General features: G+C 40.1%; 1 protein-coding gene across 1 annotated transcript in view; it reads right to left on the bottom strand.

The window, feature by feature from the left end:
* NEBL (nebulette) overlaps nt 1-25012 on the bottom strand; it is a 108358-nt gene that overhangs the window by 46414 nt on the left and 36932 nt on the right. The window contains 9 exon segments of the mRNA XM_053894872.1: nt 463-567; nt 3503-3613; nt 3782-3892; nt 8652-8762; nt 10738-10848; nt 13475-13585; nt 18360-18467; nt 20202-20306; nt 24395-24496. Of these exon segments, the coding sequence (XP_053750847.1) occupies nt 463-567; nt 3503-3613; nt 3782-3892; nt 8652-8762; nt 10738-10848; nt 13475-13585; nt 18360-18467; nt 20202-20306; nt 24395-24496 (975 nt within the window).

Raw genomic sequence — 25012 nt, 5'->3', positions numbered from 1 at the left:
ATTTGTTAGATGGGATGCCTCCTGATTCCTGAATCGTTGAATAAAACCAATTAGATCTCTAAATTTACTTGGTTGAATTTTAGTTCTTTAAAAAATGTTTTATTTTAACGTTTACTTCTTATTGAGAGACAGAGCGTGAGCATGGGAGGGGCAAAGAGAGAGGGAGACACAGACTCCGAAGCAGGCTCCAGGCTCTGAGCTGTTAGCACAGAGCCCGATGCGGGGCTCGAACTCACAAACTGCGAGATCATGATCTGAGCAGAAGTCAGATGCTTAACCGACTGAGCCACTCAGGCGCCCCGAATTTTGGTTCTTTGAAAGTACTCTTATTATGTTAAAGAAGTAAAGGTAATATGTTTGACAGAAAATTCAAACAATGCCACAATCAGACAATGAGGAACAAAGGCCCTCCTAACGGAAACAAAATTTCAAGGTGGCAACTGTCAGGGAATTACTACTCACCGCACTAATGTTTTGTTGAGTTGTCTTGATTCTCTGCATTTCAGGACTATCTGCCACTGAAGAATAGTTAGAAAGCATCTTCTCTGCTTCGTCTTTATACTTTTTCTAGAAATAGAAACAGCTAACATGAATCTGAAACTGTGTGTGCGTTTGTGTGTGCCCACAGGCATGAGAGATAGAAAGAAAATGATGCCTCTTCCATATATGTTGATTCAAAGCAGTTGTTGAGGTGACAGCAAAAATCAAGGGAGTAAGCAAACAGAGTAAGAAAACAGAGTAGAAAAGCAGCCTCCCCTCTTCTCAGGCGATGGTCCCCACCCTAGTCCATTCAAAGGCCTCTGGAGGGCTTGGCCTCTGTGTCACTCCTAAGTTTAGAACCTTGTGATATTGTGATTTATAATAAGATATATCTATGGTCTTTGTCCCTATTTCTTGCACAGAACTCCTAAAACCCTCAGAATTTCTTGTGGTGAGAGTGATGAAGGTATCTCTTGCTATGTTAACGAAATGGTATTTGGACACACTGAAGTATGAGACTGGTTGCCAAGGAAACCAACTTGTGATTAGAGGGTTGGACCTTTCAGTCCCAACCCCCAACCTCTGGGGATGGCAGAGGGGCTGGAGGCTGAATCGTCACCAATTGCCAATGAGCTCATCAGTCATGCCTATGTAATGGAGCCTCCATAAAAACCCAGAAGGAGAGGGTTCAGAGAGCTTCCGGGTTGGTGAACATTTGGAGATCTGGGGGAAATGGTGAATGAACCTGGAGGGGGCTTGGAAGTTCTGCGACCTTTCCCCGTGCCCTCTTCCATCTGGCTCTTCTGAGTTATAACTTTTTATAATGACCCACTGATCTAGTCATGTTTCTGAGTTCTGTGAGCTGCCCTAGCAAATGAATCAGACCCAAGGAAGGGGGGGGGGGGGCGGGTCCCAGGAACCTCTGGTCTATAGCCTGTTGGTCAAAAGCACAGGTGACAGACAGCTTGCAACTGGTATCTGAAGAGGGGAGGGGGACAGTCCCGTAGGACTGAACCCTCAACCTATGGAACTTGGTGCTGTCTTCCAGTAGATGGGGTCAGAGATGAGCTGAATTCTCCCATACCCTACTGGTGTCTGTGAACTGGCCGTCGGGGTGGGGAAGCCTCCACATACATGCATTGGAATTGGTGACGAGAACACAGAAGAAACCTACTCTTTGATGAGCAGCCCGGTCCCTGTTCAAAGGAGCCCCTAGAGCTCCTGCAAGTAAGCTGGCTCTCTCCACCCGCTATTTCTCACGCTTCTGGATTTAAGCTTTTTGCTTCCTACTTCAGAAAAAGAGACATTTGTATAATGGAAAGGTACTAGGATTTCTGTAGTTGAGATAAAAATCTCAATTCTTCTGTCTAGTAAATGTATTACTACTGAGAGCTCCAATACCTTCTCTGAGTACCAGCATTTTTACATTGTAGGTTTGGTCCGAGACCCGCATTAACACACCGAATCAACCCCACAAGCAGATACTATCACTGTCTCCCCTTACAGATAGGGAAACTGAGACACGAGCTAATGAGTGTCAGAGCAGGGATTTGAACCCAGGCACTCTGGGTCTAGAGCCAGCAAAGTTAGCCATGATGGCATGCGGCGGCTTGTGAAGAAAGGTAATTATTATTGAGACTCAGCACAGCATCATTACAACTGTATCCTAAATAATTAAAACTCCTTGAAGTTAGATGTATCCTTCTGTCACACATACACAAAAGCAATGCTATCAAGTTAAAGCAGGAATTCTGATGGTTCAGGTGTCACTTCCTATGGAAAGCCTTTACGCCCGATGCCTTACTTCCTGGTGGCACACATCACGCTTTGTAATATTTGCATGATTATTGATTATTAGATTAGTCTGCAGTTCCCCAAGGGCAAAACCAGGTCTAGTTTTGCATGTAAATGAAAGTATTTTCTGAATGAATGAATGAGATTGGCATTCTAGACACAGTAAATTTCCTCCACTGATTCCAATGGCCATTTGCCTATTTTACGTATTTACTTCTAAGTTTAGTCAGCCGATATAGCCAACTTCTACAAGTTCATGTGCCAGCATGAGACATTGAGGACAGATGAACACGCACTTCAGGACCATCCAACAGCTGTATCATCTGAGGAGGCCGCGAAGCACACAAGTCCTCTGGCATTTGACGGCCATCAGGACACCCCCTTTTGCACCAAGAGGTGTTTGGACCCACTGCTTATGTTTTAACTGGAATGTTAACAAATTTGGTCAGATTTTGTTGAAAAGTATCTTCTTCATAAATCCCGTTAATCAAATGTAATTCCTTGGTCAGTTTTCTATAACCATTTTAATTTTTCATTCCCCTTTTATTATTATTTTTTTTCCATTGGGATGCACTCTTTTCCTTGTACATTGGATAGCAAAGACAATATTCACTAATGAATTTTTTTGCCCGGATCAGATTTTATCAAGAACTTCTTCTTCCATTGCATATAGTCTTTTGTGGTCATATTCATATCCAGCTTTTCTATGAGAGTTTTTTTTTTTTTTTTTTTTCTAAAGGGTCTTCTAGAGGACACGTGACAGGTAGGTACACTTGGTAAATTAAATCTTACCAAGAAAACAGTTCTTCTCTTAATTTTTAGTTAATATTCTATTTCACCTTCCACCTTGTGTGGTTTTATTCACTCTTAGTTGGAGCTGATTGTTTTAAGGATAATATGCATTATGAAACGGTTAAGAGACGAACTCATTTTGTAATCACTTTCTGTAATGGGAGCACTGGATTCAAGGGTGCAGAGTCAAAAAATAAAAATAAAAAGATCAAAATGTCGTTGGACTCAAACAGGGGAGCCCGGACACTCAGTAACATCCATTGAATTGAATTTACAGCACTTGTCCCTTTTGTTAGTGAGATTAATCAAGTTTGGCCAATAGCTCCTTTATAATCGAGTGCACTGACTTTGAATACAATGCCCTCAAAAGATATCAATCTTAGAGACACATGAAGCATATGGTGATTGAATATCAGAAGAACGCATTCCTACCAACCTGGCTATAGATCTCCGATGCCCTCTTGGCTCGAAGCATGTCCGGGATGTCCATGCTTATTTGCATCCCTTTCCCTTTAATTTCATTTTCCAAGTCTTTCTTATATTCTTTCTAAAAGAACAGAAAATAATCTTCAGAGCTTTGCTTAAGCTTCCATCGTAATGCAGATATTTGCGTGTTTGACTGTCAAAGCCACACGTGTGAAGACGCCATTTACGCTTTTTCTATACACAACTCCCTGTGTCCGATGTCAACCTTGTATCCCCATCTGTTTCTTACCTGGCTGGCCATTTCGGATGCCTTCTTAGCTCTCTGGATATCAGGAGTGTCTGTGCCCACCTGCATGCCCTTCCCTTTTATTTCAGTCTCCAGATCTCTCTTATAGTCTTTCTGGAGAAAATAAAACATGCAGTGAGGGCTCCACGTGAATTTGAAAAACCGTTGAAAACTGTGATGTCATTTTGGCATCAGGATCATGGCTTTTGACTCTTACTTCTTTTATTTCTACAAAACTAGGAAGAGTTTTAATTTGTGGGAGGAACATGGCTTGGAGTGACTTATTCACAAGTAATCAGAAGGCTGTTTTCTACTAACCTGAATTAGGAGAGAGAACACAGCCAAGGGGAAAGTTTTTATATTTCAATGTGATCAAATTGATCAATTATTGGTTAATATATAATTCATTTGATGAATATCAATAAAACGTGATTGTAACACTGTCACTTTTTGCTCTGTAGTGAATCATTGTTGGTTGCTTTTCTGGAATCCCGTCCCTCTTTCCCCCACCCCCCCCATTAGCTCCCTGACTGGCCAACAGGCAACTCACTGCTCCCCCAATGCAGTTGGGTGAGACTGGCCTAAGTCTGAGGGTCCTCTTGGGCTTACATAAATCATTAGACCCCATCCCTGGTGCTTCGTGACTGCTCCAGGGATAAGGGTGATTCTTTTACTACACAAGATATCAAGAAGTTTGTCTTCTTCTAGACATGGGTGGAGAAGAAGGGGACCCCAGGAGCCACGAAAAGCCTCTTTGCAAACAGAAGAAAGCCCGCCTGAGACCCGAAAATAGAAACTAAAACCGAATCACATGGTCTGGGCTCCAGATCAAGCCGTGCCTAGGGCTTCCTCTACTGTTTGGTTCTAAGAACAATAAATTATCTGAGAGGCTTAAACTGAATTATGTGTTACTCACAAAACAGTCATAATTACACAGACACAACATGGCTCAGAGACTTGTCACATTTGAAAACTCATCATAAAAAATACAGCAAGATGTGCACAAGTTGTACACTTTTCTGTACGTATGTATTCTTCAATGAAAAATTTTGTTCAAAGAAAACGATTGACTGTATCTAATTAAATTTCTTCTGAAACAGTTATTTCCTATTATGTTAACATACTGTAGGTGTGCCATAATCGAGATTTGTACATTCCCTGTATAGAGTAAATGTTGGCTTATTTGTCATATCCTAAATTTTAAAAGGTATAAACAAAGATCTCAATCGCAGAGAAATATTATATTTTGCCCTATCTTCTATTCATAACTTGGCCTATTTTCACTCAGAGCCTCAACTTCACTTTTCTGAATACAGTTTAAGTAATAGTATTTAACTTGCAAGATCACAAAAGTCATTATCAGTATGTCTATAAAAAGCCCCCCATTTTCAGTAAGCCTCTTTAAGGCCCTGAAACAAAGCACTTCATTTGAAGGATAATGTATGTAGAAAGTGAGGCACCGGGGTGCCTGGGAGGCTCACTTGGTTGAGTTTCCATCTCTTGGTTTCAGCTCAGGTCATGCACTATCTGACGGTTTCGTGAATTCGAGCCCCACATTAGGCTCTGCATTAAAAGTACAGAGCTTGGTTAGGATTCTCTCTCTCTCTCTCTCTGCCCCTTTCCACTCACGATCTCTTTCTCTCTCTCTCAAAATAAATAAATACACATTTACATTTTTTTAAAAAAGAAACTGAGGCACTGATCATACACAGCCACCACGGTCCCAGGGTAGAAGTATGTCACTTAATTTTGCAATATGAATGTTCAAATCTAAAAGCGTTCTAAAGCACATAGACTACATAGGACACTAGTTACATCATTTATGTATTAATGCATAGTAAAACACTCTAAAACTTAGAAGGCTTAAAACAACATGACAGCACCTTTATTCCAAAAGGCAAGCCCCCGTGCACAAGAGCTTTTAGAGGCTCTGTCTGAGTCATGTGTGCTAATGTCCTCTTGGCTAAAGGAAGTCCTAGGGTCAATTCCATAGGTATTGGAGGGTTTAACTATTGGGAGTCATTCATGTAGCAATATATACCTCATTCATTTCTTTGAAAAATTAAACCTTGAACTACAGAAAAGTCCCAAAGTTTGGCTGAAATGAATGTGAAAGCCTGTCAATTGGGTAAAATGGGACATGGCTATGATTACACGCAAATGAGATCTTTGGATTGCAAAGATAATAACATCACCACAACCCTGATGTATGGGCAGTCATAGGACAGCTGACCCCCCAGGCCTTTTTCCCCCCTCTTCTCAATAACTAGCATCCAGCCCTAAGGTACACAGAGAAATTGAAAGCAGCGTATGGTTGAGTAAAACAAATCTATACCATTAGAAGGAAAGACATGACATTCAAACATGTCATAAAAGGAGTATGTCTTAGAAACCTGTCTTAGGTAAAAATGTAAAATCGCAAATTTATGTTCTTTCCACATTGTTTTTCTCTAGGGCAAGGATGCTTTCTTTTGGTTTCAATTCTCAGGCCCACGAGGATGATTTTGAATCCTCTTCTCCAGCCTCGAATCCCTCACTCCCAACCCCCTCACCCCAATCCAGTACCTTGAATTGGATATTGCCCTCTCCTAATAAAGAGACAAATTTCAGAGAATTGTAAGTAGTGATTTGGTAGTTTCTTGGTAGTTAATTACGTGGCCCAAGGAAGCCACCACTAAAAAGTACGATTAAATCTACGAAATGAGTAACAAGACAGAGCTTGGACTAGGGCAGAGCAAAGTGGACGGATTTAGAAATCGTGTTGGGGGTGGAGTCAATAAAGTTGCCGACAAAAGGAACCTCAGTGGCTTCTGAGACCTCACTGAGGCCATTCGCCGAGAAGGGAGTGGAAAAGGAAAGCAGATCTGGGGGAAAATTAAGGGTTCTGGTTTTGGCACGTAACACCGAGAGCATGTTGGCACACTTTACATGTCGTTTACATGTGGCAATGCCTGTGACACATCGAAAGGTAAATGGTTGCATATTCACATCCATGTTATGAAACGCTTAATCCTCCTGTAAGAATGAGGTAGAACTATATGAAGCAACACGGAAAAGGGTCCATAATACGAAGCGAGAAAAACACAGCACAGATCAAAACACATGGTATTTACGGATTTTTCAGTCCATGTGTGCCTCGTGTATGTTTATTTTATTACACATAAAAATAGATCTGGAAGGTTCTACAGCAAATTTGCAACAATGGCAATCTCTCAGGAGAAGAATGGAAGGAGAGGTCTAGTGAAAGATTTTCAAGCGCCTGTTCGGCATGCAGTCCCCCAACTCCACCATTTCTAAATGAAACCCCTGTTGGTCGAGCATCTTACGCCATCCCCAGATGCTTTGTCTAAACCAGTTAGAATCATCCCATCCCCCTGGCCAGTCCCTAACCCTGGGCATGCAGCACCTGGCAGTTAATCAGTGGCTGCCTCCTACCCTCCAGATTTCCCGAGAGGAGTCAATCCTGAGCCAGCTCTTCCTGAGGTCACTGCCAGGGTCACATTACAGCTCTCAGGGTAGTTCCACTGAACCCGCCCCGCCTCCCACCCCCTGCTCAGCCTTGAGGTAAGTGAGCAGCATGCCTTAACCTGCACCCCAATATTCTCTTTACAGATGCTTCTCACAAAATCACCTCTTTCCAAATACTCTCTGCTCCAGTGACTGACTTATTTATTTATTGTGCGAGTCGGGGAGAGTGACAGAGAGAGAGAGAGAGAGAAAATCGCATGGAGCCCAACACAGGGCTCGATCTCACAGCCCTGGGATCATGACCTCTGCCAAAACCAAGAGTTGAACACTCAGTTAACTGAGCCACCCAGGCACCCCCTCCAGTGACACCCTTATAGTCTCAAAATTGCTGGAAAAGTTAGAGAGGGAGGGAGCCAAACCATAGGAGACTCTTGAACACTGAGAACAATCTGAGGGTTGATGGGGGGTGGGAGGGAGGGGAGGGTGGGTGATGGGCATTAAGGAGGGCACCTGTTGGGATGAGCACTGGGTGTTGTATGGAAACCAATTTGACAATGAATTTCATATTAAAAAAATAAATAGTTAAGAAAAAAAATAAAATTCCATCCTAAAATAAAAAAATAAAATTAAAAACAATTGCTAGAGGAGTTCAAGAGGTATGGAACTGATTCTGAGGTATTTCCTTCCAAAAAATACACATATGGGCTGACTCCTACACTGTGTTGTTATCTATCATATCATAGCATCTAAGCCAAAACTTCTAAATTAAAATCCTGTCGTTACATGTATTACATGAAGAGGAAAATATTAAATGAATGAACATGGTCATTCATGATATAGAATACTTTAATACAAAATACTTTCATACAAAATGCTAACCCTGCAAGAATTTCAGGCACGGTGATGAGGTCAACAGGGATTATTTCAAGAATGTGCAACCAAATCACGCAGAAATGGTTATCGCTTTCATGTTGGAGTCTCAATATGTGATTCTTCAAGTTCTGTTCAGAGAGTGGGAAACACAGATATACCAGGCAGCACGTGACCTATCCTTTAAAATAAAACAAACATAGTATGAAAACATTTGTTGTAGCCTAGACGAATGTGAAATTTTTTGTATTACAAGAATAAGGTAAGAAGGTGTGTGTGTGTGTGTGTGTGTGTGTGTGTGTGTTCTATTAACATGACTTCCCCCCAAGTTTTCTTTGATATATTTAAAGGAAGTGAGTAAAGCAGAAACTGTAAATTTTCAAACAAGCATGATGATTTGGAATGGTTTCCATTCCAAACTTCTACACTAGTCACAAAGCTTTGGGAAATTCCATGTGTTAATCAGGTTGTTAATATGATTTGTTCAATTCCAAAATCCAGGTTTTAAGGCATCTGCACCATTCGCTCCACTAACCTGACTAGCTATCTCTGAAGCTTTCTTGGCATGTTGTATTTCAAGGGTGTCAGTGCCAATGTGCATCCCCCTCCCTTTAATTTTTGACTCCAGGTCTTTCTTGTATTCTTTCTGCAAAAAAAAAAAAAAAAAAGAAAAAGAAAAAAAAGGCTACATTTCATAATATTCATACACTCTGGGGATAAACATACTATCTATAATCAATGATACCAAAAGATGGCTGAATATATAAGAAGAAAATACAGCTTACTTCGTACTATGAATGATCACCTAGAACTCAATTTTCTGAGCTGCTTAAAACTGTATCACTATTCTCACTGAAGAAGAGTATAGGACGCTCTGAAGGTTTTTACCATACATGGTGAGAATTTTCACTGACAACGGTCTGAAGGGCTGGAGGATAGAGAGGTAGGTTTAAGAGAGTTGACGCTAGAGAAAGAAGGCTGGCTTGGAGGCCAGAGCTCTCAACTGCGGTGTGACACAAGGAATGTTTAACATTTCCGGTTTACCCATCTGCAAAATGGGCGTAATAATTCCTGCATACAGGATCCATGTGAGGATCAGTGAGAGAGCATATCGCATAGGGTCCAGGGCAGAATAAGTGTTCAATAACCGATAGCTTCTTTTGGTCTTTTACTCCTATTTTCATATGCTAAGGCTCATTTATTGCTGTTCCTTCTGCCATCACGCCATTCAACTGTATGGGGATGGACTCTGCCATTGAGAGTCAAACGATTTTTCCAAGCATTACGGACAAGTGATTACAAGCTCTGCATCTGAATGTGGACTGCACATGTCACCCTAACAGAAAAATCTGTACAGAATTACTAATTTCAGAATGTGTGATGACAGTATTAGCCAAAGACATCATAGTGGCTTTTCATGCTTTCTTTAGTTTATTTAAAGAACATGAATATGGCCAACGATGAGGATACATTTTTTTAAAAACACCCAACAATCTTGAATCTTTTATATTAAAATACGATACGCCTAAACTACCAAAGAAGTTAACTAAACAAATGAGTGACCATGAGAACCATACCAGATCATCCGCACATTACACTCCTCTGGCTCCCGATACAATGATTAGGACGGATGGGTGTGGGCACAGGATACAAGTGGATCCAATGAGATTCAATCCTAGGACCTTCACTGTCACTATAAGAAACAGATGCTCACTTCCCACTGAGATTACTGGCACAGATGTGAGTCACCCTACTGAGAGGAGGGGCCATCACTTGGAGGCAGCCTCCCGAGGTTGAAGCAACAGAGAAGATAACAGAACTGAGAGATGAGGGAAGAGAGACATCATTTGAATTCCAACCTGAAGGAGACTTGACCTTGAACTTCGCTATTCATAAGCCAAAACATTCCCTTGGTTGCTTAACCGGGTTTGAGTCGGGCTCCTATCATTTGCAGCCTGACGAATGGGGTCACCCTCATCACCACCATCACAGGTTACCAACATCCGGGGACACAACTTTAAATTTCTCACTGCTCAATTCAGTTAGACTCTAATGCACAGTGTCATTACCCGACACCAAAGTAACATACCACGAGGATGCAAGAAAGCACTGAGTGCTTCAGGAGCATTCCATTCCTTCCTACAAATTCCATGCCAAGTGAGCAACGGATTTCATTTCCCAAAGAGGTTGCTGTGGGCTCACCCAGCAGCTGGGGTAAGGGCTGGGGGGCTCCGCTGGGCTGGGAGCAGGAGAGCTCGTGAACTGTACTGCAATTCTTGATGGAACACAACGCCCGTCCCCAACCTTCTGCCTTTCACTTACTTAAAAGATCAAGTTAAATCTCATAAAAGTAGTCGGGCTTCTTATTTAGTCTGGTTTATGTATATTTCTCTACAGTGGGGAAACGGTCATGGTTCTCATGCCACGTGGAAAGGAGATGGTGAACATACTTTTTTTTTTTTTTAATTCATCAACTGGGAAATGACAACTAGGACATAGCTACTCGTATTCATCTCATACACAGAGGTTGTGGACTGTCTGTAATCTTGGAGAAAGATTTACAGACAAGGAAATCAGCTGAGAAATCCATACATTCTCAGCTGGTGAATAAATATACTCACCTCACTTGCCATTTCAGATGCGCGTTTTGCTCGCTGAATATCAAGAACGTCTGAGTTAAGTTCCATTCCTTTCCCTCTTATTTCATTTTCCAAATCTTTTTTATATTCCTTCTATGAGACAAGAACATTACAGTTCAACACTTCCCGGGACACTCTTTAACTGATAAACCGTTTCTCATGTTTTCTAGAGATCACAGAAAGGAGAAAATATTTCTAGACTCTTGAGTATTTACGCTCCTTATTTCCCACAGAGACTTCATTTTCTCTTTTAGTCATGTTTAGGGTGGCTTCCAGTATTATCAGTAATTTCCCTTTCATCCTTTCTTCCAATATATTTTGGTACCATATTGGTGCCATATTTTAAAAAGATGTCTCCCTTTTAAGTGGTGAGGAAGGTCTTAGGAATGGATGCTTCTTATTAATTATTTGAAGTATTTCTTTGAAAGCTGTCTACAAATATGAACCACCAACAGATCACAGTTGAAAAAGAATTGAAAATTACAAAATCAAAAGGACTGATGTAGCCAAAGTTTAAAAAAAAAAAAACCCACTTTATTCAGATTCATAAAACCAAATAATTTCCTACAGATTGATAATACATAGTTTGAGTGTCATCTATTTTAACATTATATTTTAAATAGATCCAAATGTCTTTACTAATATTTATATATAACTCGGGTTTTTTTTTCTGCTAATGAATTTCTTTTTTTTTCCTACTGAATGCATTATGAAAACAATATATATCTTGATCCAATTCAACTAAGTCGCACTTATGACTAACTTGGCAGATAAAAGATGAGGCTTCCTCTAATAATAAGAAGTCATGTTCCAGTTAATTCTAGGGTTTATTTGATGTTATTTTCTCCTTGTCCAGCATAATTAAATTAGCTAGTCCTCTGCTTAACTAATAGCCTACAAGACATTGTAATGACCCGAATGTAATTTCGGAAAGAGCTCTGGAGTCCAATGATCTGGATGAAAGTCAGAGTGCTTCACTTATTTGGTCATGTGACCTCCAAAAGACTTTAAGTAACTGAGCCTTGATTCCACACACACAGGCAAAATGAAAATAAAAATACTTTTTCCACCAATGTCTAAGGGCAATCGGGAGAATGAAATGAAGTATGAAACAATATTTTGAACATTCTGAATGGCAGTATAAATGTAAAAACCATAATAAAGTAGAAACTGCAAAGACAATTTAAAGCTAAGTACTTATACTTAGAAAAGTTACAATTTCATTAAGCTACTGAGAGTCCTTTTAAAAGAACTGAATTAGATTTTTTAATCATCGTCTTCTGGGCCATTTCCTATCCTGATGCATACGTTCTGAATCAATAAATCTAAAATAAGATTCATTCAAAAAGAGAAATGAAAGAGAAAGTCAATGACATGTACATTAAAGTCATTTATGGACCTTAAAATAGACCTTACGCTGTCACTTGTATATAAATGCGAAAAAGATTTCCCTTTCAAAATTTCATATAAATAGTGCATATTTTTTAAATGGAAGACAATAATAGTAGGAAGTTGCCATTTGATTAGCCTTCAACTTCAAAAAATTTTATAGAACTGGCAGTGAGAAAAGGTAGGATAGCACAAGCACTCTTCCATAAATTATACACCTAGTTCAGTCCCACATACATCGCAACCGTGAAGCACATTAAATTTCTAAAAGCAGTTCAATGGTAAAGGCCAACTGGCAGTCAGTTATTAAGGAAGTTCATGTAGGTAATTGTACTTGAATTTATTTCACTGGTTTAAGATATTTCTTTCAGGAATAGTTTCTTCAGTTCAAAATTCAGGGTGAAATGCAGTTTTCTAATACTTCCCCTTAATGTGAAAAGAATCTATTAAAAAAGTTTTTTTGGAAGAGAGGGAGAGAGACCGAGCACAAGCGGGGGAGGGGCAGAGAGAGAGGGAGACACAGAATCGGAAGCAGACTCCATCCAGGCTCTGAGCCGTCAGCACAGAGCCAGATGGGGGCTCAAACCCAAAGATGGTGAGATCATGACCTGGCTGAGCCGAAGTCGGATGCTTAACCAATTGAGCCACCCAGGCGCCCCTAAGGAGAATCTATTTAAACAGGGAGTTGGAAGAGCTCCAAGTTACTTTTCAGGCATTAATAAACAAAAACAAAAATAAATTTTTAAACGGATGGACTAGGAGCATGATATTTTTAATTGTTAGGTTCGAAGACCTTAATGTTCAACAAACGTAATCCATTAATTGTGAGCCAAAATGCACCAAGTTAGGGGATGGGGAGAATCCTGCTGAGAGTAAAATGAAAAATCAACACGAGTTCCTATGGTCTATATGCTACATATTTGTCCCCCTGAGAACACAATCCACTCATAAATAATGTGCCGTTTATTCAAACCTTCACCTTGGAGCATCTCATTTCTGCTATCAGATGTCATGAGAATGCTACAGGGGTGCTGCAGAAAAAAACCAACTGTTTATAGATCTTCCGAGATATAACGAAACACAAAATCAGAATATTTTTCAAGTTTTTTCCAGGAAATCTGGGTGAGTTTTCCCCCCAACTTTAAGTGGAAATATTAACACACGCTTTCCTGTTTTTAATGAAAATGAAAAACTCTATTAACAAAGGTTAAAGTGAGAGTGGGGGAACGGATTAACATCTTAAACAGTAGAGAATTGTCGGGTAAATACTTCCTGGGTTCTTTCTTTAGCTTTCTTTCACAATATTTAATAGTAAATCGCAAGATCATACCTCTTTCAGAAGGTTGGTGATGTACTTAACATGTAAAAATTCTGGAGTCTTGTCTAAATCGAGTGATGACCTTCCTTTAATCTCCTTCTCAAAATCCTCTCTGTAAACTTTCTGTTAAATAAAACCACGTAATTTTAAATTTAGAAAATACTAGTGACTGTTGAGAAGATATTAGTACCAGAGTTCCCAGAACAAAATTGATGTTTTCCTTATATAATTCTGCCCCCTCAGAGTCATCAGAGCCACAAGAACACGATTCCACCTTTACCGTAAATTTTAGAATTCTACCAACCAAAAGCAGAACCATTAAGTACCAACTGCCTCTGGGAGAGCGCTCTGAGTGAGGCTACTTAACGTCTTACTAGCGTGTCATTGTCTGACATCAGCTGGATTGGAGAGGAAAACCAGTAAAGTTGGCTATTTGCGAATCACGTGACTGGTTCGTGCTAAAGGGAGTGGATCATCCACGGGGGGGAAAAAATCTGGTTTCAAGGAAGGCCATTTAAAGCACAATAGCATTAATGTTGAGGTTCTTCTCACCCCTTTCAGTGTTATCCTTATGTGAATTCAGCAAAGACCATCTCTAAAATGTAATGGAGGCTGGTGCACATTTTCCTTTAATGATTTTGGCATTGAGACTATTTCTCTACCATCTATGGGGTTTGATATGAATTAAATTACACTGTGAGGAGTCTTCTCTCCAACCTGACAAATTGTTCTCCAGGTTCACAACAAGGAATGAAAAGGGGAATGCGCACAGTGCTGTGGAGGGCAGGCATCCATACCCCCACTTGCCCCTTCGACATTCTCTGCCATCCTTTGGCTAAGATTCCCTCAATTCCAACGTTTGAACGATGCGTTTGAAAACCAACGGCAACTCATGCTTTAGGACTATAAAACCAATCTCTCCCGATAACAAAACTGTCCATCCATGTCCATCCATGTCCATACTTACGGACAAACAAAAGCCCGTATTTTACCAGCTAAGTATTTTATTCAAATTGCATCACAAAGATGATAAGGGTAAATTTCTGCATGAGATTGTTACTAATGCAAAATGAAAAGCCATTTCCAGGTTCATAATATACTTATTGCAGAGATAGGTAATTGTATTAAGGAGTTCTCCCAAGCCACGAGGGAGGGTAAGAGAAGCATGTCGTTGCCTCACCTGTATTTGTGTCACGAACAGCAGGTTCAACAAATGACCTATGTAGAACCACACACACACACACACACACACACACACACACACACACAGAAAAGGCCACAATAGATGTCCTGGAAATACTAAATTTAACAAAGTGATTAAGAAGTTGCATTGAGAACATTCTGAATTAAAGGAACTATAGATATTATTAAAGAACAATGAGAAATTGTCCCCTTCTTTATGTGGAGCTAACCAAAATTATACGGTTATAAAGCTGAATCCAGGGCATTTCCAGACTAAAAATGTCTCTTTAAAAAAAAGTAAAAATATAAATATGGGTATGTTTATTTACTTCAGATAATTGACTTCAAAAATCCTTTCTTCTATGAAAAAAATATTTTACTGAAATAAGTCATTGAGGATGGTTGATTATGACCAGAACTGGCCAACACATGACTAGGGGGGGAAAAAAAAAACCTTTAGTATGCTTTTTGTCAAGAGAGCTATATTTATGCAACAGAAGACAAAGAACTTTCCAAAGCCAGATTTAGAGGTTTCTTCTAGAAAGCCGACTGATTAAACCTATACCTAGAATAGAAGAAAGTGAGAGAAGCCTAATTATAGGCTGTCACAGAAACATTAGTGACTATTCCTGAGATCATAAACACTTGGCTTTACCCATAGGAGGTTCAGGAAGCTCGTTGACAAGCTTACCTCTTAAGGATAAAAACCATCCCTAAGCCAGATGGTTCTCTCTGTGTCCACTTTGTTGGATATCTTTCACATCGACTGATCTAAAATTTTCAGATATTTTATGTTTCTAGCCTTTAGAGTATATATTTGGTCTCAAGATATTTTCTACTGGGAGATTTCTCTCTCTCTCTCTGTCTCCTCAAACCCTGCTGAGCAGAAACATAATTGCTGAGCCTAAAAATCCAATAGCCAATGGCTATAATTAAAGGGAAAACATGTCTCAGCCTCTGCAAAAGATAATTCCCCCCCTAGCGACAATATCAGAAATCAGAACAGTGAAAATTGAAAGCCAATATTAACAAAAGGCCCACTCAGCCCCCAATGTAAGCAAACTCCACAGCATATAATAAATGTATTACTACAGTTAAACCTTAAAGCTGTTTGCACCTGATGTCAAAACAGCCAACCAAAAGGAATCGATTAGTTCATTTGACAGATTTTTATTTTCAGTTGGCAACATTTTATTTTCCTTTTGTACTAGGTAGCCACAGCAATGGTAAAGGCAAAGGTAGCAGACTTCTAGAAACAATAGCACTTTTCCAGTGCAGAAGGTGCCTTTGAAATTCCTGTCATCGGCATAGTGAAATCTGTTCTTAGGGAATCTTTCCCTTTTGAGGGTCCATCCCCAACAGAAAAAAAATCAACTGAGCATTTCATGCAAAGAAAAACAAGTTGGCCTACTTTGCCCATTGACTCTCTAAGAAGAAGATTCTCTTTATGTTTTGGGGGATGGTTGTTTGTTTTTTTAATCCATCTGGTTTTTATGACTTTAAGTTAGGGGACTATTTGTTTTCTTCCATGAGTCCGTGTTTCTCAAAGTGTGGTCGCTGGACCACCTACATCAGAAGCTCCCGGGATATTGTTAAAATCCAATTCCCAGGCTCCACAGCAAGACCCACGGAAGCACATCCTGAGGCAGCAGCGAGGGATGTGTCTTCCCAATATGCTTCCCTGAGACACAGAGTTCAAACACCACAGCCATGGGCAGGAAGAAGGGCCGGGAAAATGGGGTCTCTCTTCTCTCCCAGAAGAAAAAGTACAGAGAGGATCAAAGAGAAGGAAAACAGGAACATGTCCCTTTGTGAATAAAGCAAGGCAAAGTAGCACAAACAGCTAAATAATAGCAGCCCGGGGCTGATGGGAAGAACACAGAAAACCCAGTTTGAAGGTGCTGGTCTTTTCCTTAAAGGAGGAGGCAGGACTATGAGTGAGAGATGGGGGAGAAGGAGCCGAGCCGGGCGAGAACTATAAACTCTACGGGCCCCGGAGGCTCAACCCGGCGGTTGCCTTCCAGCTCCCCACTTGGCATCATCACAGCACTTGACATACTATTCTTGAAATGCAGAGAAGGTGGTAGGACTGAATGTTCGCGTCACTCCAAAATGCATATGTTGAAACCCACCCCCAATGTGATGGATGCATTAGGATCCATCCTTTGGATGGACTTTCCTTTGGAAAGTCATCAGGATCGATGAGGGGAGGAGGAGGAGGCCTTCGTGATGGGGTTAGCGCCCTCCTACAAGTCACGAGAGAGCTTGCTTCCCCTGTCTACTTTCGGCTACATGAGGACACAGAAAGAAGGCAGCAATCTGCCCCCCACAAAAGGATCTCGCTGGAAACACGACCTCCCGGCACATTGATCTCAGACCTCCAGCCTCCAGAAGCATAAGAAATACATTTCTGTTGTTTAAGCCCCTCAGTCTGTGGTACTTGGTTAACAGCAGTCCAAACTGACAAAGACAAAGATAGGCCGGTAAGAGCTATCCCCCTAAACCTAAGTTGTGGTAGGGCTTCTCAACTATGACCAAATTTACCTGCTCCGCCAGGTCAGTTAAAACCAACAGCTAATTTAGTCGAAAGATTCGCCTGACTATTCTTGATCAGACTCCTCTCTATTGGCTTAAGAAGTTACAAGATATGAAAAGGACACGCAATTATCTTCTCCTTTCTTGCTTGAAGAAGAAATCAGACAACTTGGACAATTCAACAAGCCACAGTAATGTCTGAGTGCCCTTTCCTTGAGAAGAGGAATTATGACATTTCAACCAACAGCACATAAACTGTTTTCAAAATTCTTGTGAGAGTTCTATTGTCCAGAAGTTATCTTTTCTCCCTGTTTCGGTGTTGTTACTGGAGAACAGAAACGATGGTGCCCACGGAGCACACATAGCTGGAACACCCCAGAACACTGGGCTGTAGTCAGCTGACAGTACTGTCCACTATTTCTGTCCCTCTGAAGTAATAACTTGGTGTACCCATAGAATCTGGATGTTGGCTGCAGAGAAAACCTTCTGTGCCTGGTATCTGGTCCCCTGGTATCTGGTCCCCCAAAATGTAGGGACAAAACATGAACAAAAGAAATCTCACTGGGAAAGAGCAAAATCATTTGGGAAATACCTGGACACGACTCAGCATCATTTTAAGTAGAGAACAAAGTACATACATACAAAAAAACTCTTAGCTTCTCTCTTCTCTTGATATTTTAAAACTTCCATGTCACTGTTTATTTGGGGGAGGGAGGAATCAACTAAATAAGCTAACAGAGACACGAGAATCTTTCATGACTTTCCCAGGCCCTAAAACATTGGCATTTCCTGGATATGTAATTTCAGATAAGACAATTAATTTCAGTGGATAATCATCAATCTAGGGGATTAGTTGACATATATAAAGGTTTGACCATATTGCTTAGCACAGAGTAAGCATCTAATAAATGTTCTATTGTCGCTGAAAAATAAAAGGCAAATAAAGCAACCAGCCCTTCGTTTTCTTTTCCTTTTTTTTTTTTTTTTTTTCCGCCTCATCAGACTTTTTACCTGGACACAAACTGAAAATGTCAACTTTGTAATCACAGGATGTGATCAGTTGGGAGAGCATGTGACTATCGATCTCAGGGTCATGAGTTCAAGGCCCACATTGGGCGTAGAGAATACTTAAAAATAAAGAAACGAAAAAAATAGTTGATAGCAAATCAAAGGGACTCACCTCACTATGCATCTTTTGAGCCTCCTTTGAAGCTTGATACAATGGCGTCTCAACAAATTCAAGCATTGATTTCCCCTTATTTTTCTCATACTCTTCTTTATACTTAACCTTCATTGAAAAAAAAGTATAAAGAGCACATAAAGTTCATTAGCCCTTCCACAAATAGAGCGAAGTAAAATCAGTATGTCCAAAATTAATCATCCTAGTTTCTAAAATCACATTATTCTGGCCACTTTGGGTTGGTCAGTGGGTCCCTTGTGGTTAATGACGTACAAAAAAAGTAAACAGGTAATACATAAAAATATTTAAGAAGTAAAAATAACTTAGAACTACTAAATAACGTAGTTCTGGGACTTGGATGAAGTATTTAAATTACTGCGATATACAGATATATCTCACATATAAGGGGTTAATATGGATATGATCATTTTATACACATAGAGACAGAGATGCAGAGATCCCTGCGATGGCTTCAAAAGTCTATGAGTAAATCATGAACAAGGAGGAAAACATAGTGCGATTTTGTCTTTCTGTCAAAGGGAAGGCAGTGTTCTCTGGGGGCACTGAATTTTTCCATAGACGTTGAGTAAAACACACACACAGAGCTTTTATGAGATTGCTTTCAGTTTCACCCTGCATTATTTAATAATATCATGTCATGAATTATTTATTTCAATTACAACCAATCTCCATCTTATTTTAGTTTATAAAATGATCGATAAGTTCCATCTCCTAATAACAGAAACCAGAATTATATGTAGCTGTCAGAGTGATTGGCTTTTTCTTAGCAGTGTCCCTTTTTAAATTAAATTCCCAGAAAAGTTTTGATCATGATTCATTTCCTTCAGAAATGTATTTTCATTAAAATCCTTAGGTGTAAATAATTTTTTTTTTATGAAATTGCTCCTTAAGTTATATAATAACAGCAGTTTTAATGGCATTTCAATACAAAGGCAGCTTTTCAATACTTAGAACTTTGTGGTAGCGGGAAATGTAACAGATTTTTTTGAATTCCTATTTGTAGGACGACTTTTGTTTCAGAGAACTAGCTAGAGTTATCAATGAGAGTGTTTGAAGTGTAGTAACATACTATGGTAGGATAAAACTTTGTGGGAAAAATTAAATGAAAATAAGAATACAAAGAGAAAAAAAAAAAAAGTATGTTTCCAAAGCTTAAAGGAGAGCTGATCTGTATATTTTTATTTTTTTTAACTTTTTGTTTGTACATTTTTTAAATAAAAGAAGGTGGGTATCAAATCATTAAGCAATGTGTATGTTCCACAGAGTACGTTTAATAGACTGATGTAAAATTATATCTTAATAGATGCTAGAATGACATCTTTTGTAACTACTCAGAATAAAAGAAATATGCGGATACCAACTTTAAAGTGTGCATGGAAAAAGAAATTTTAAAATTTCTTTCAGGGAATACACAGAATCTTATCGTTGAAAGAAACATTAACGTAAGATCATTTTTAATCACACTGGTAATTGAGCTGAGAAATTATAATAAACTTTGCGCCCAGAAAATGAATTCTGCAGCTGAAAACGACAAATCGGTACACTATAAAAACTGAAATCGTCAGAAGATTTGATCATTTAAGTAACTGATACAGAAGTTTAAAATTGTGTGAAGGATCTTTCTTTACGAAATGCTTTGCCCCCGAAACACGGTTCCAGCTTTCCCAACCCAGTAAGACTGAATAGTGTTTGAGATCTTCCAAAGCAACGTTCACTTCCTCAGGATGCAGGTCCTTTTCGGCTGTTGCCCCGGCTCAGGGGAGGCCTGTGGTGGTGGGTAGTTAAAGGGTCCAGAAGGCGGTGGGGGGAGGGGTCGCGTACCTGACTCTGGAGCTTGGCGTTGCCTTTATGGTGCAAGTGTTCAGCGGCGTCCGCATCAAAATGGTACATTCCTTTGTTTTCCTCAAAAAGCTTTCTATACTCTCGCTAAAACAGAGAACGTGAAAATAAAATCAGGATAAAAGAGACTGATTAAAGCAACTAATCCTTAGGAATGCAAACTGAAAAATACAAGGCAACAAGAGCGGCAAACCCATCGTGCTGGCTGCTCTTGTGGACTTCCCACAAGAAGGGAAACCACAAGGCCGGGCAGATCAGCTCTAGGTGGTCAAGGCAAGACACCCAAGAGAAGCAGGGGACAACCAGCTGTCAGCACAATGTGAAAGACACTGCGGAGTGGCAATGTTAAAGCCAGTGACGGGACTCGTGTGACCAAGCAAGGTGGGCAAAATAAAGGCGATCTGTCCAGCCCGTATCCTCAAACAGAAATGTGTTTGATAGCATCTACGAGAAGAGAAGGAAAGAAGAACGAACAGAGGAAAGGAAAGTGGGGGGCAGGAAAAGAAAAAAGTTGTACAGGAGGGCTCGGCCACGAGAATGACTGGCAAGGATCATAAGGAAAATGAGAGAGTGAGAACTAATTCAAATAATTTTCCTAAAAGGAGGGTAGGTGGTGCCTGCGAGAAAAACAGAGGAGTCTGGGTAGAGCCTGTTGAATTTTTAAGGTGAAGAAATTGGATTAAGACACAGACAAAAAGGTGAATTTGGAAGAGATGCCAAATTTGGCAACCGTGGGACTCCAAATACAACAGCGTGCGATAAGACAGAAATTGCTTCGTGACTTCTCTCATTAAAGATCAGTTATTTCACCCTATTTGGAAAAGCCTTCTAGAGATAAACAGTAACTCTCAAAGACTCAAGGCTACAGAGACTTAAGGTAAAGCTGGCTGCCCCTTAAGCAGTGAGGATTTCAGGGGAAACGGCAATTTTGTGCAGGATGTAGGGAGAGGTAAGCTTGCATTCAAAAGAGAGCGGGAAAGAGCTGGCCAGAACAGAAGTGACTTTGAGGTCTTAGCAGATGCTCCAGGGATCTGAGAGTGAAACAGGAAGAGGCCCAGAGCCAGGGATGGGAAGGATGCACGAGAAGGGATGTTCCACGGGGACGCAGCGATGGGTCCCCGAAGTGCTCCCAGGCAATTAGAGCACTACGTCATGGGTTCCCCCAACACTCTAACCAGAATAAAGTGAGGGAGTAAACTGCCCCCAGGAAGCTCAAGAAAATGTTCCCATCCTACGTCTCCACTGAAGAGCATAATCTCTAAATTTTGGCTCCTTTGCTAATTGAAAAAAAGTAAATAAACAATTTCGAAGGACAACAGCATACTCAGAGACTTTATAATTTACTTAAAAGTTATTTTATAATACGTAATTAAAATCATCATCAACTAAATGTCACACTCTAGAACGTACTCCATACCAGGTTTAAAATCCAGAACTAGTAAAGCCGAAGGATACTCTGTCTGCAATAGTGGATAGAGACTGAGGAAACGTTAATAAATACTGTCCCCGGTGATCTGTTTTAGGGACACGGAATTTCAGAAACTCCGATTTAAAAAACAAACAAACAAACAAAAAACCAAACAAAACCTATTTGAACTAAGGTCTGCAAAACCATTTTCAAGACTTGCTGTGCCTTATACAATAGTCTCTGTTGCCTCCTAGTGGGAACGACAGGGTAACATGTGCTGTAGATTTTTCACTTATGCAGTTATAAGAGAGCCCGAGCCCTATTTTCTGGGAGGGAATGTTCCTTCGAAGCTTTAATTAGAATGGCCGTTCAAACTCATAAGGACAAATTTTACTCTACACACTATGTGTTTTACAAAATTTGTGATCTATACCAAAGACATTTAGAGGTCTTTAAAAAACAGTGATTTATAACAAGCTGACAACTAATTTTGGCAGAATGTCTGTTTATTAAGCACTTTCTTATTCAATCTTTTGATAAAATTAAGTTGCCTTTATAAATCAGCAAAATTCCCATTCTCTTTACATTAAAATTTAAGAGAGGGCAATTCTAATGTACAATAAATTTTAGCCAATGCATTATCATACAACTTTAATAAACAGACACCTCAGAGTAACGCATTTGAGTCTTAAACTCTTTTTCTCCCGTGAAGTAATTATTCAACCACAATTTTTCTATGGGGGAAAAAACATCTATAATCTAGGCAAAGGCACCACCTGAATGAAGATTTAGACTTTAAAAATGGTATATACAATAAATGTAATATATGACTTTGCTGGGTTTCTCTGCTGAGGAGGTGATAGAAACAATTTATAGTAAGCTATGATTTCTTAATTTTGCCATTCTTATAAAATAAAGGTCAATATTCTTGAAAAGAAATATTGCCTAGGAGTGGTATGTATTCTTCCAGCTACCGAATTTTTTAATTACTACCATGATATTTTTATTGTCTTATCTACACAGGAATCCTCACTTCCTCGGGAAATTTAACCCAAACAGTCAAGGACAAATGGTGCTGCAATGATGAAAACAGGATGGCAAAGACTGAACGTGAAGAAAGCAGCCAGCTCAGAGAATAGCAACGTATCAACTTTTAGAAACATCCCCGTGAGGCATGGAGGAAAATGTGAATCTCAAAGAGCCACTAAAGGAGCACAGGAATGTGTGCACAGGGGGACGAATGAGCACTGAAACAACAGGAAGCATGAACAAAATGTCCTTGACCTGAGTCTCATTCTACACCTGACAGTCCTCTTGGTTCTCTGCCCAATAGACAGCAAGAAGGACAGACTGCTTTTCTCCCGAGGACCAATGATAAAGTCAATTAATTAATTTAAAAATCTCTGCAAGTACGAATTCTTTACATGCATAATATATTTCAAGAAGGAGGTCAGGGATAGTGGTGGAGAAAAGACAACTGCAAAATAGCGAACAGAACTTTCAATACTTCGAGGCCAAGCGCAGACATTTCTAAACCTGATCTGAAGCCAGATCTCATTCTTTAAAAATGTTTTTGTGTTTATTTATTTATTTTTGGAGAGAGTGAGAGAGAGAGGGAGGGAGGGAGAGAAAGCCAGGGAGGAGGAGAGAGAGGTGGGGAGAGAGAATCCCGAGCAGGCTCTGCACTGTCAGTGCAGAGCCTGATGTGGGGCTCAGAGTCACGAACCGTGAGATCGTGAGCTGAGCTGAAACCAAGAGTCAGACGCTCAACTGGCTGAGCCACCCAGGCGCCCCTTTATCTCATTCTTTAATAGTTTGCGAACCAGGTCTGGACTACAAGTTTTGTTGTTGTTGTTGTTTTCAGTCCTGAACTGTGAGCATATCTCCTGAAGACAACTATTTTCACATTCCTTGCCCAACATATTTTCCATCTAATCTTACCTGGCCCAAAGCAGACATCCAACACATCTGGATAATTTTGAGTGCCTGGATGAGCACGTAATTATTAGAGCTGGCATAGAAATAACTTGAGGTCAAATTACAGTTCATCATCACCAGGGGCTATTCTGAGATGTAGGCAATGGGGCACAGGTGAGCCGGGGTCCTCAGCTATGAGAACCGGTGAAGTCGGGGTCCACACGCTTTAAGTGTTTGAAACAGCAACCAGGAGGTGAGTTCTGCCAGAATCACTACTTGGCAGTGTGCACAAATATTTTCACCAGGGCATGAAAAAAACCGCTCTCGCCCCCTAACTGCTTTGAAGAAAACGTGGAAGCCTCGACAAGACCAAAAGTAGAGTGCCAACGTAATGTCGGATTTATTTCCAGAGAAAACACAAATTAGCCTAAGATGATCTTGTATGTTACCGAGGCCCATTTAAATACCAGACATGCTGCTCTGGCCCCCCAAAAATACAAGATCCCTGCTTTAAGCCTGACCTTCAAGTGGCTTGTCTAATGGGGAAGAAGAAAGAGGAAGAAGAACGACAGAAAGAAGTCTCGTGCAAGCACTTAGAAGTGTAGTTGCTCAACAGGAAAGGTTGCATTCGGGCGATATTAAAGAGCTAGCGAGAACCCTCTGTGTAAAGCGACAGCTTTCGTGGGCTTCGAGCAAGCAGACCGCTACTTTTGAAGGAGTTAGTAATTCAGGGAGAGGTGGAGCCCAGGCACGCCTGACGAAGCAGGTACGCTCATGAACAGGCTCAAAGCCATCCTGGCTCTCTGGGGCCACAGGGCATCCCCGGCTGCCATCAAACAAACCCACTTACTCGGCTGAGCATTTTGCTGGCTTTCAAAGCATGGTCTAAGAACAAGTTTGGGAGATCCGAGACTGGATCATGCATATTTTGAATGTCTTTCTTGTACTTCACCTATGAAAATAACAGGGAACAACATACCGTCCAGGAGAAGAAAATATTATGCTTTTGCATTATCGCCATTATTATTTTCAATACATCAAAAAACACCATGTAGTGGTAAATTAACAGGCGAGTTTACAGGCGGCCACAAGATGGTGCTCATTTACTACAGAATGACTTAAAAAAGTTACTGCTAGGGTCTTGAAAACATTTTGGTAATTGCTTTTATTGTTTACATATTTAGAAAGGGTGACAGTCACAGAATCAGGTAATTTTAATAGACATTCTGTTTTCAAAAGGAACAGTAACTTTATTCTTTAGAAATTACCACATTTTAATTATGCTCTGGAGCAATTTAAGGGTTTTTGGTGTTTTTTCATCCTATTGCAATACAGACCTTCTTTTATTTCCAACTATTCTAAATATACAATATTAGTAATAGTAATTCTAAAATATTAATAACAGAAAATATTTGAGCATTTACTTTGTGCCAAACATTTTATACGTAATATTTAATTTCCACAACCC

The sequence above is a fragment of the Panthera pardus genome, unplaced genomic scaffold (genome assembly GCF_024362965.1).
Source record: "Panthera pardus isolate Hobbes unplaced genomic scaffold, ASM2436296v1 HiC_scaffold_6, whole genome shotgun sequence".
Lineage (NCBI taxonomy): Eukaryota > Metazoa > Chordata > Mammalia > Carnivora > Felidae > Panthera > Panthera pardus.
Note: the sequence above shows the minus strand (reverse complement) of the source record. Positions and strands in the feature narration are given on the sequence as shown.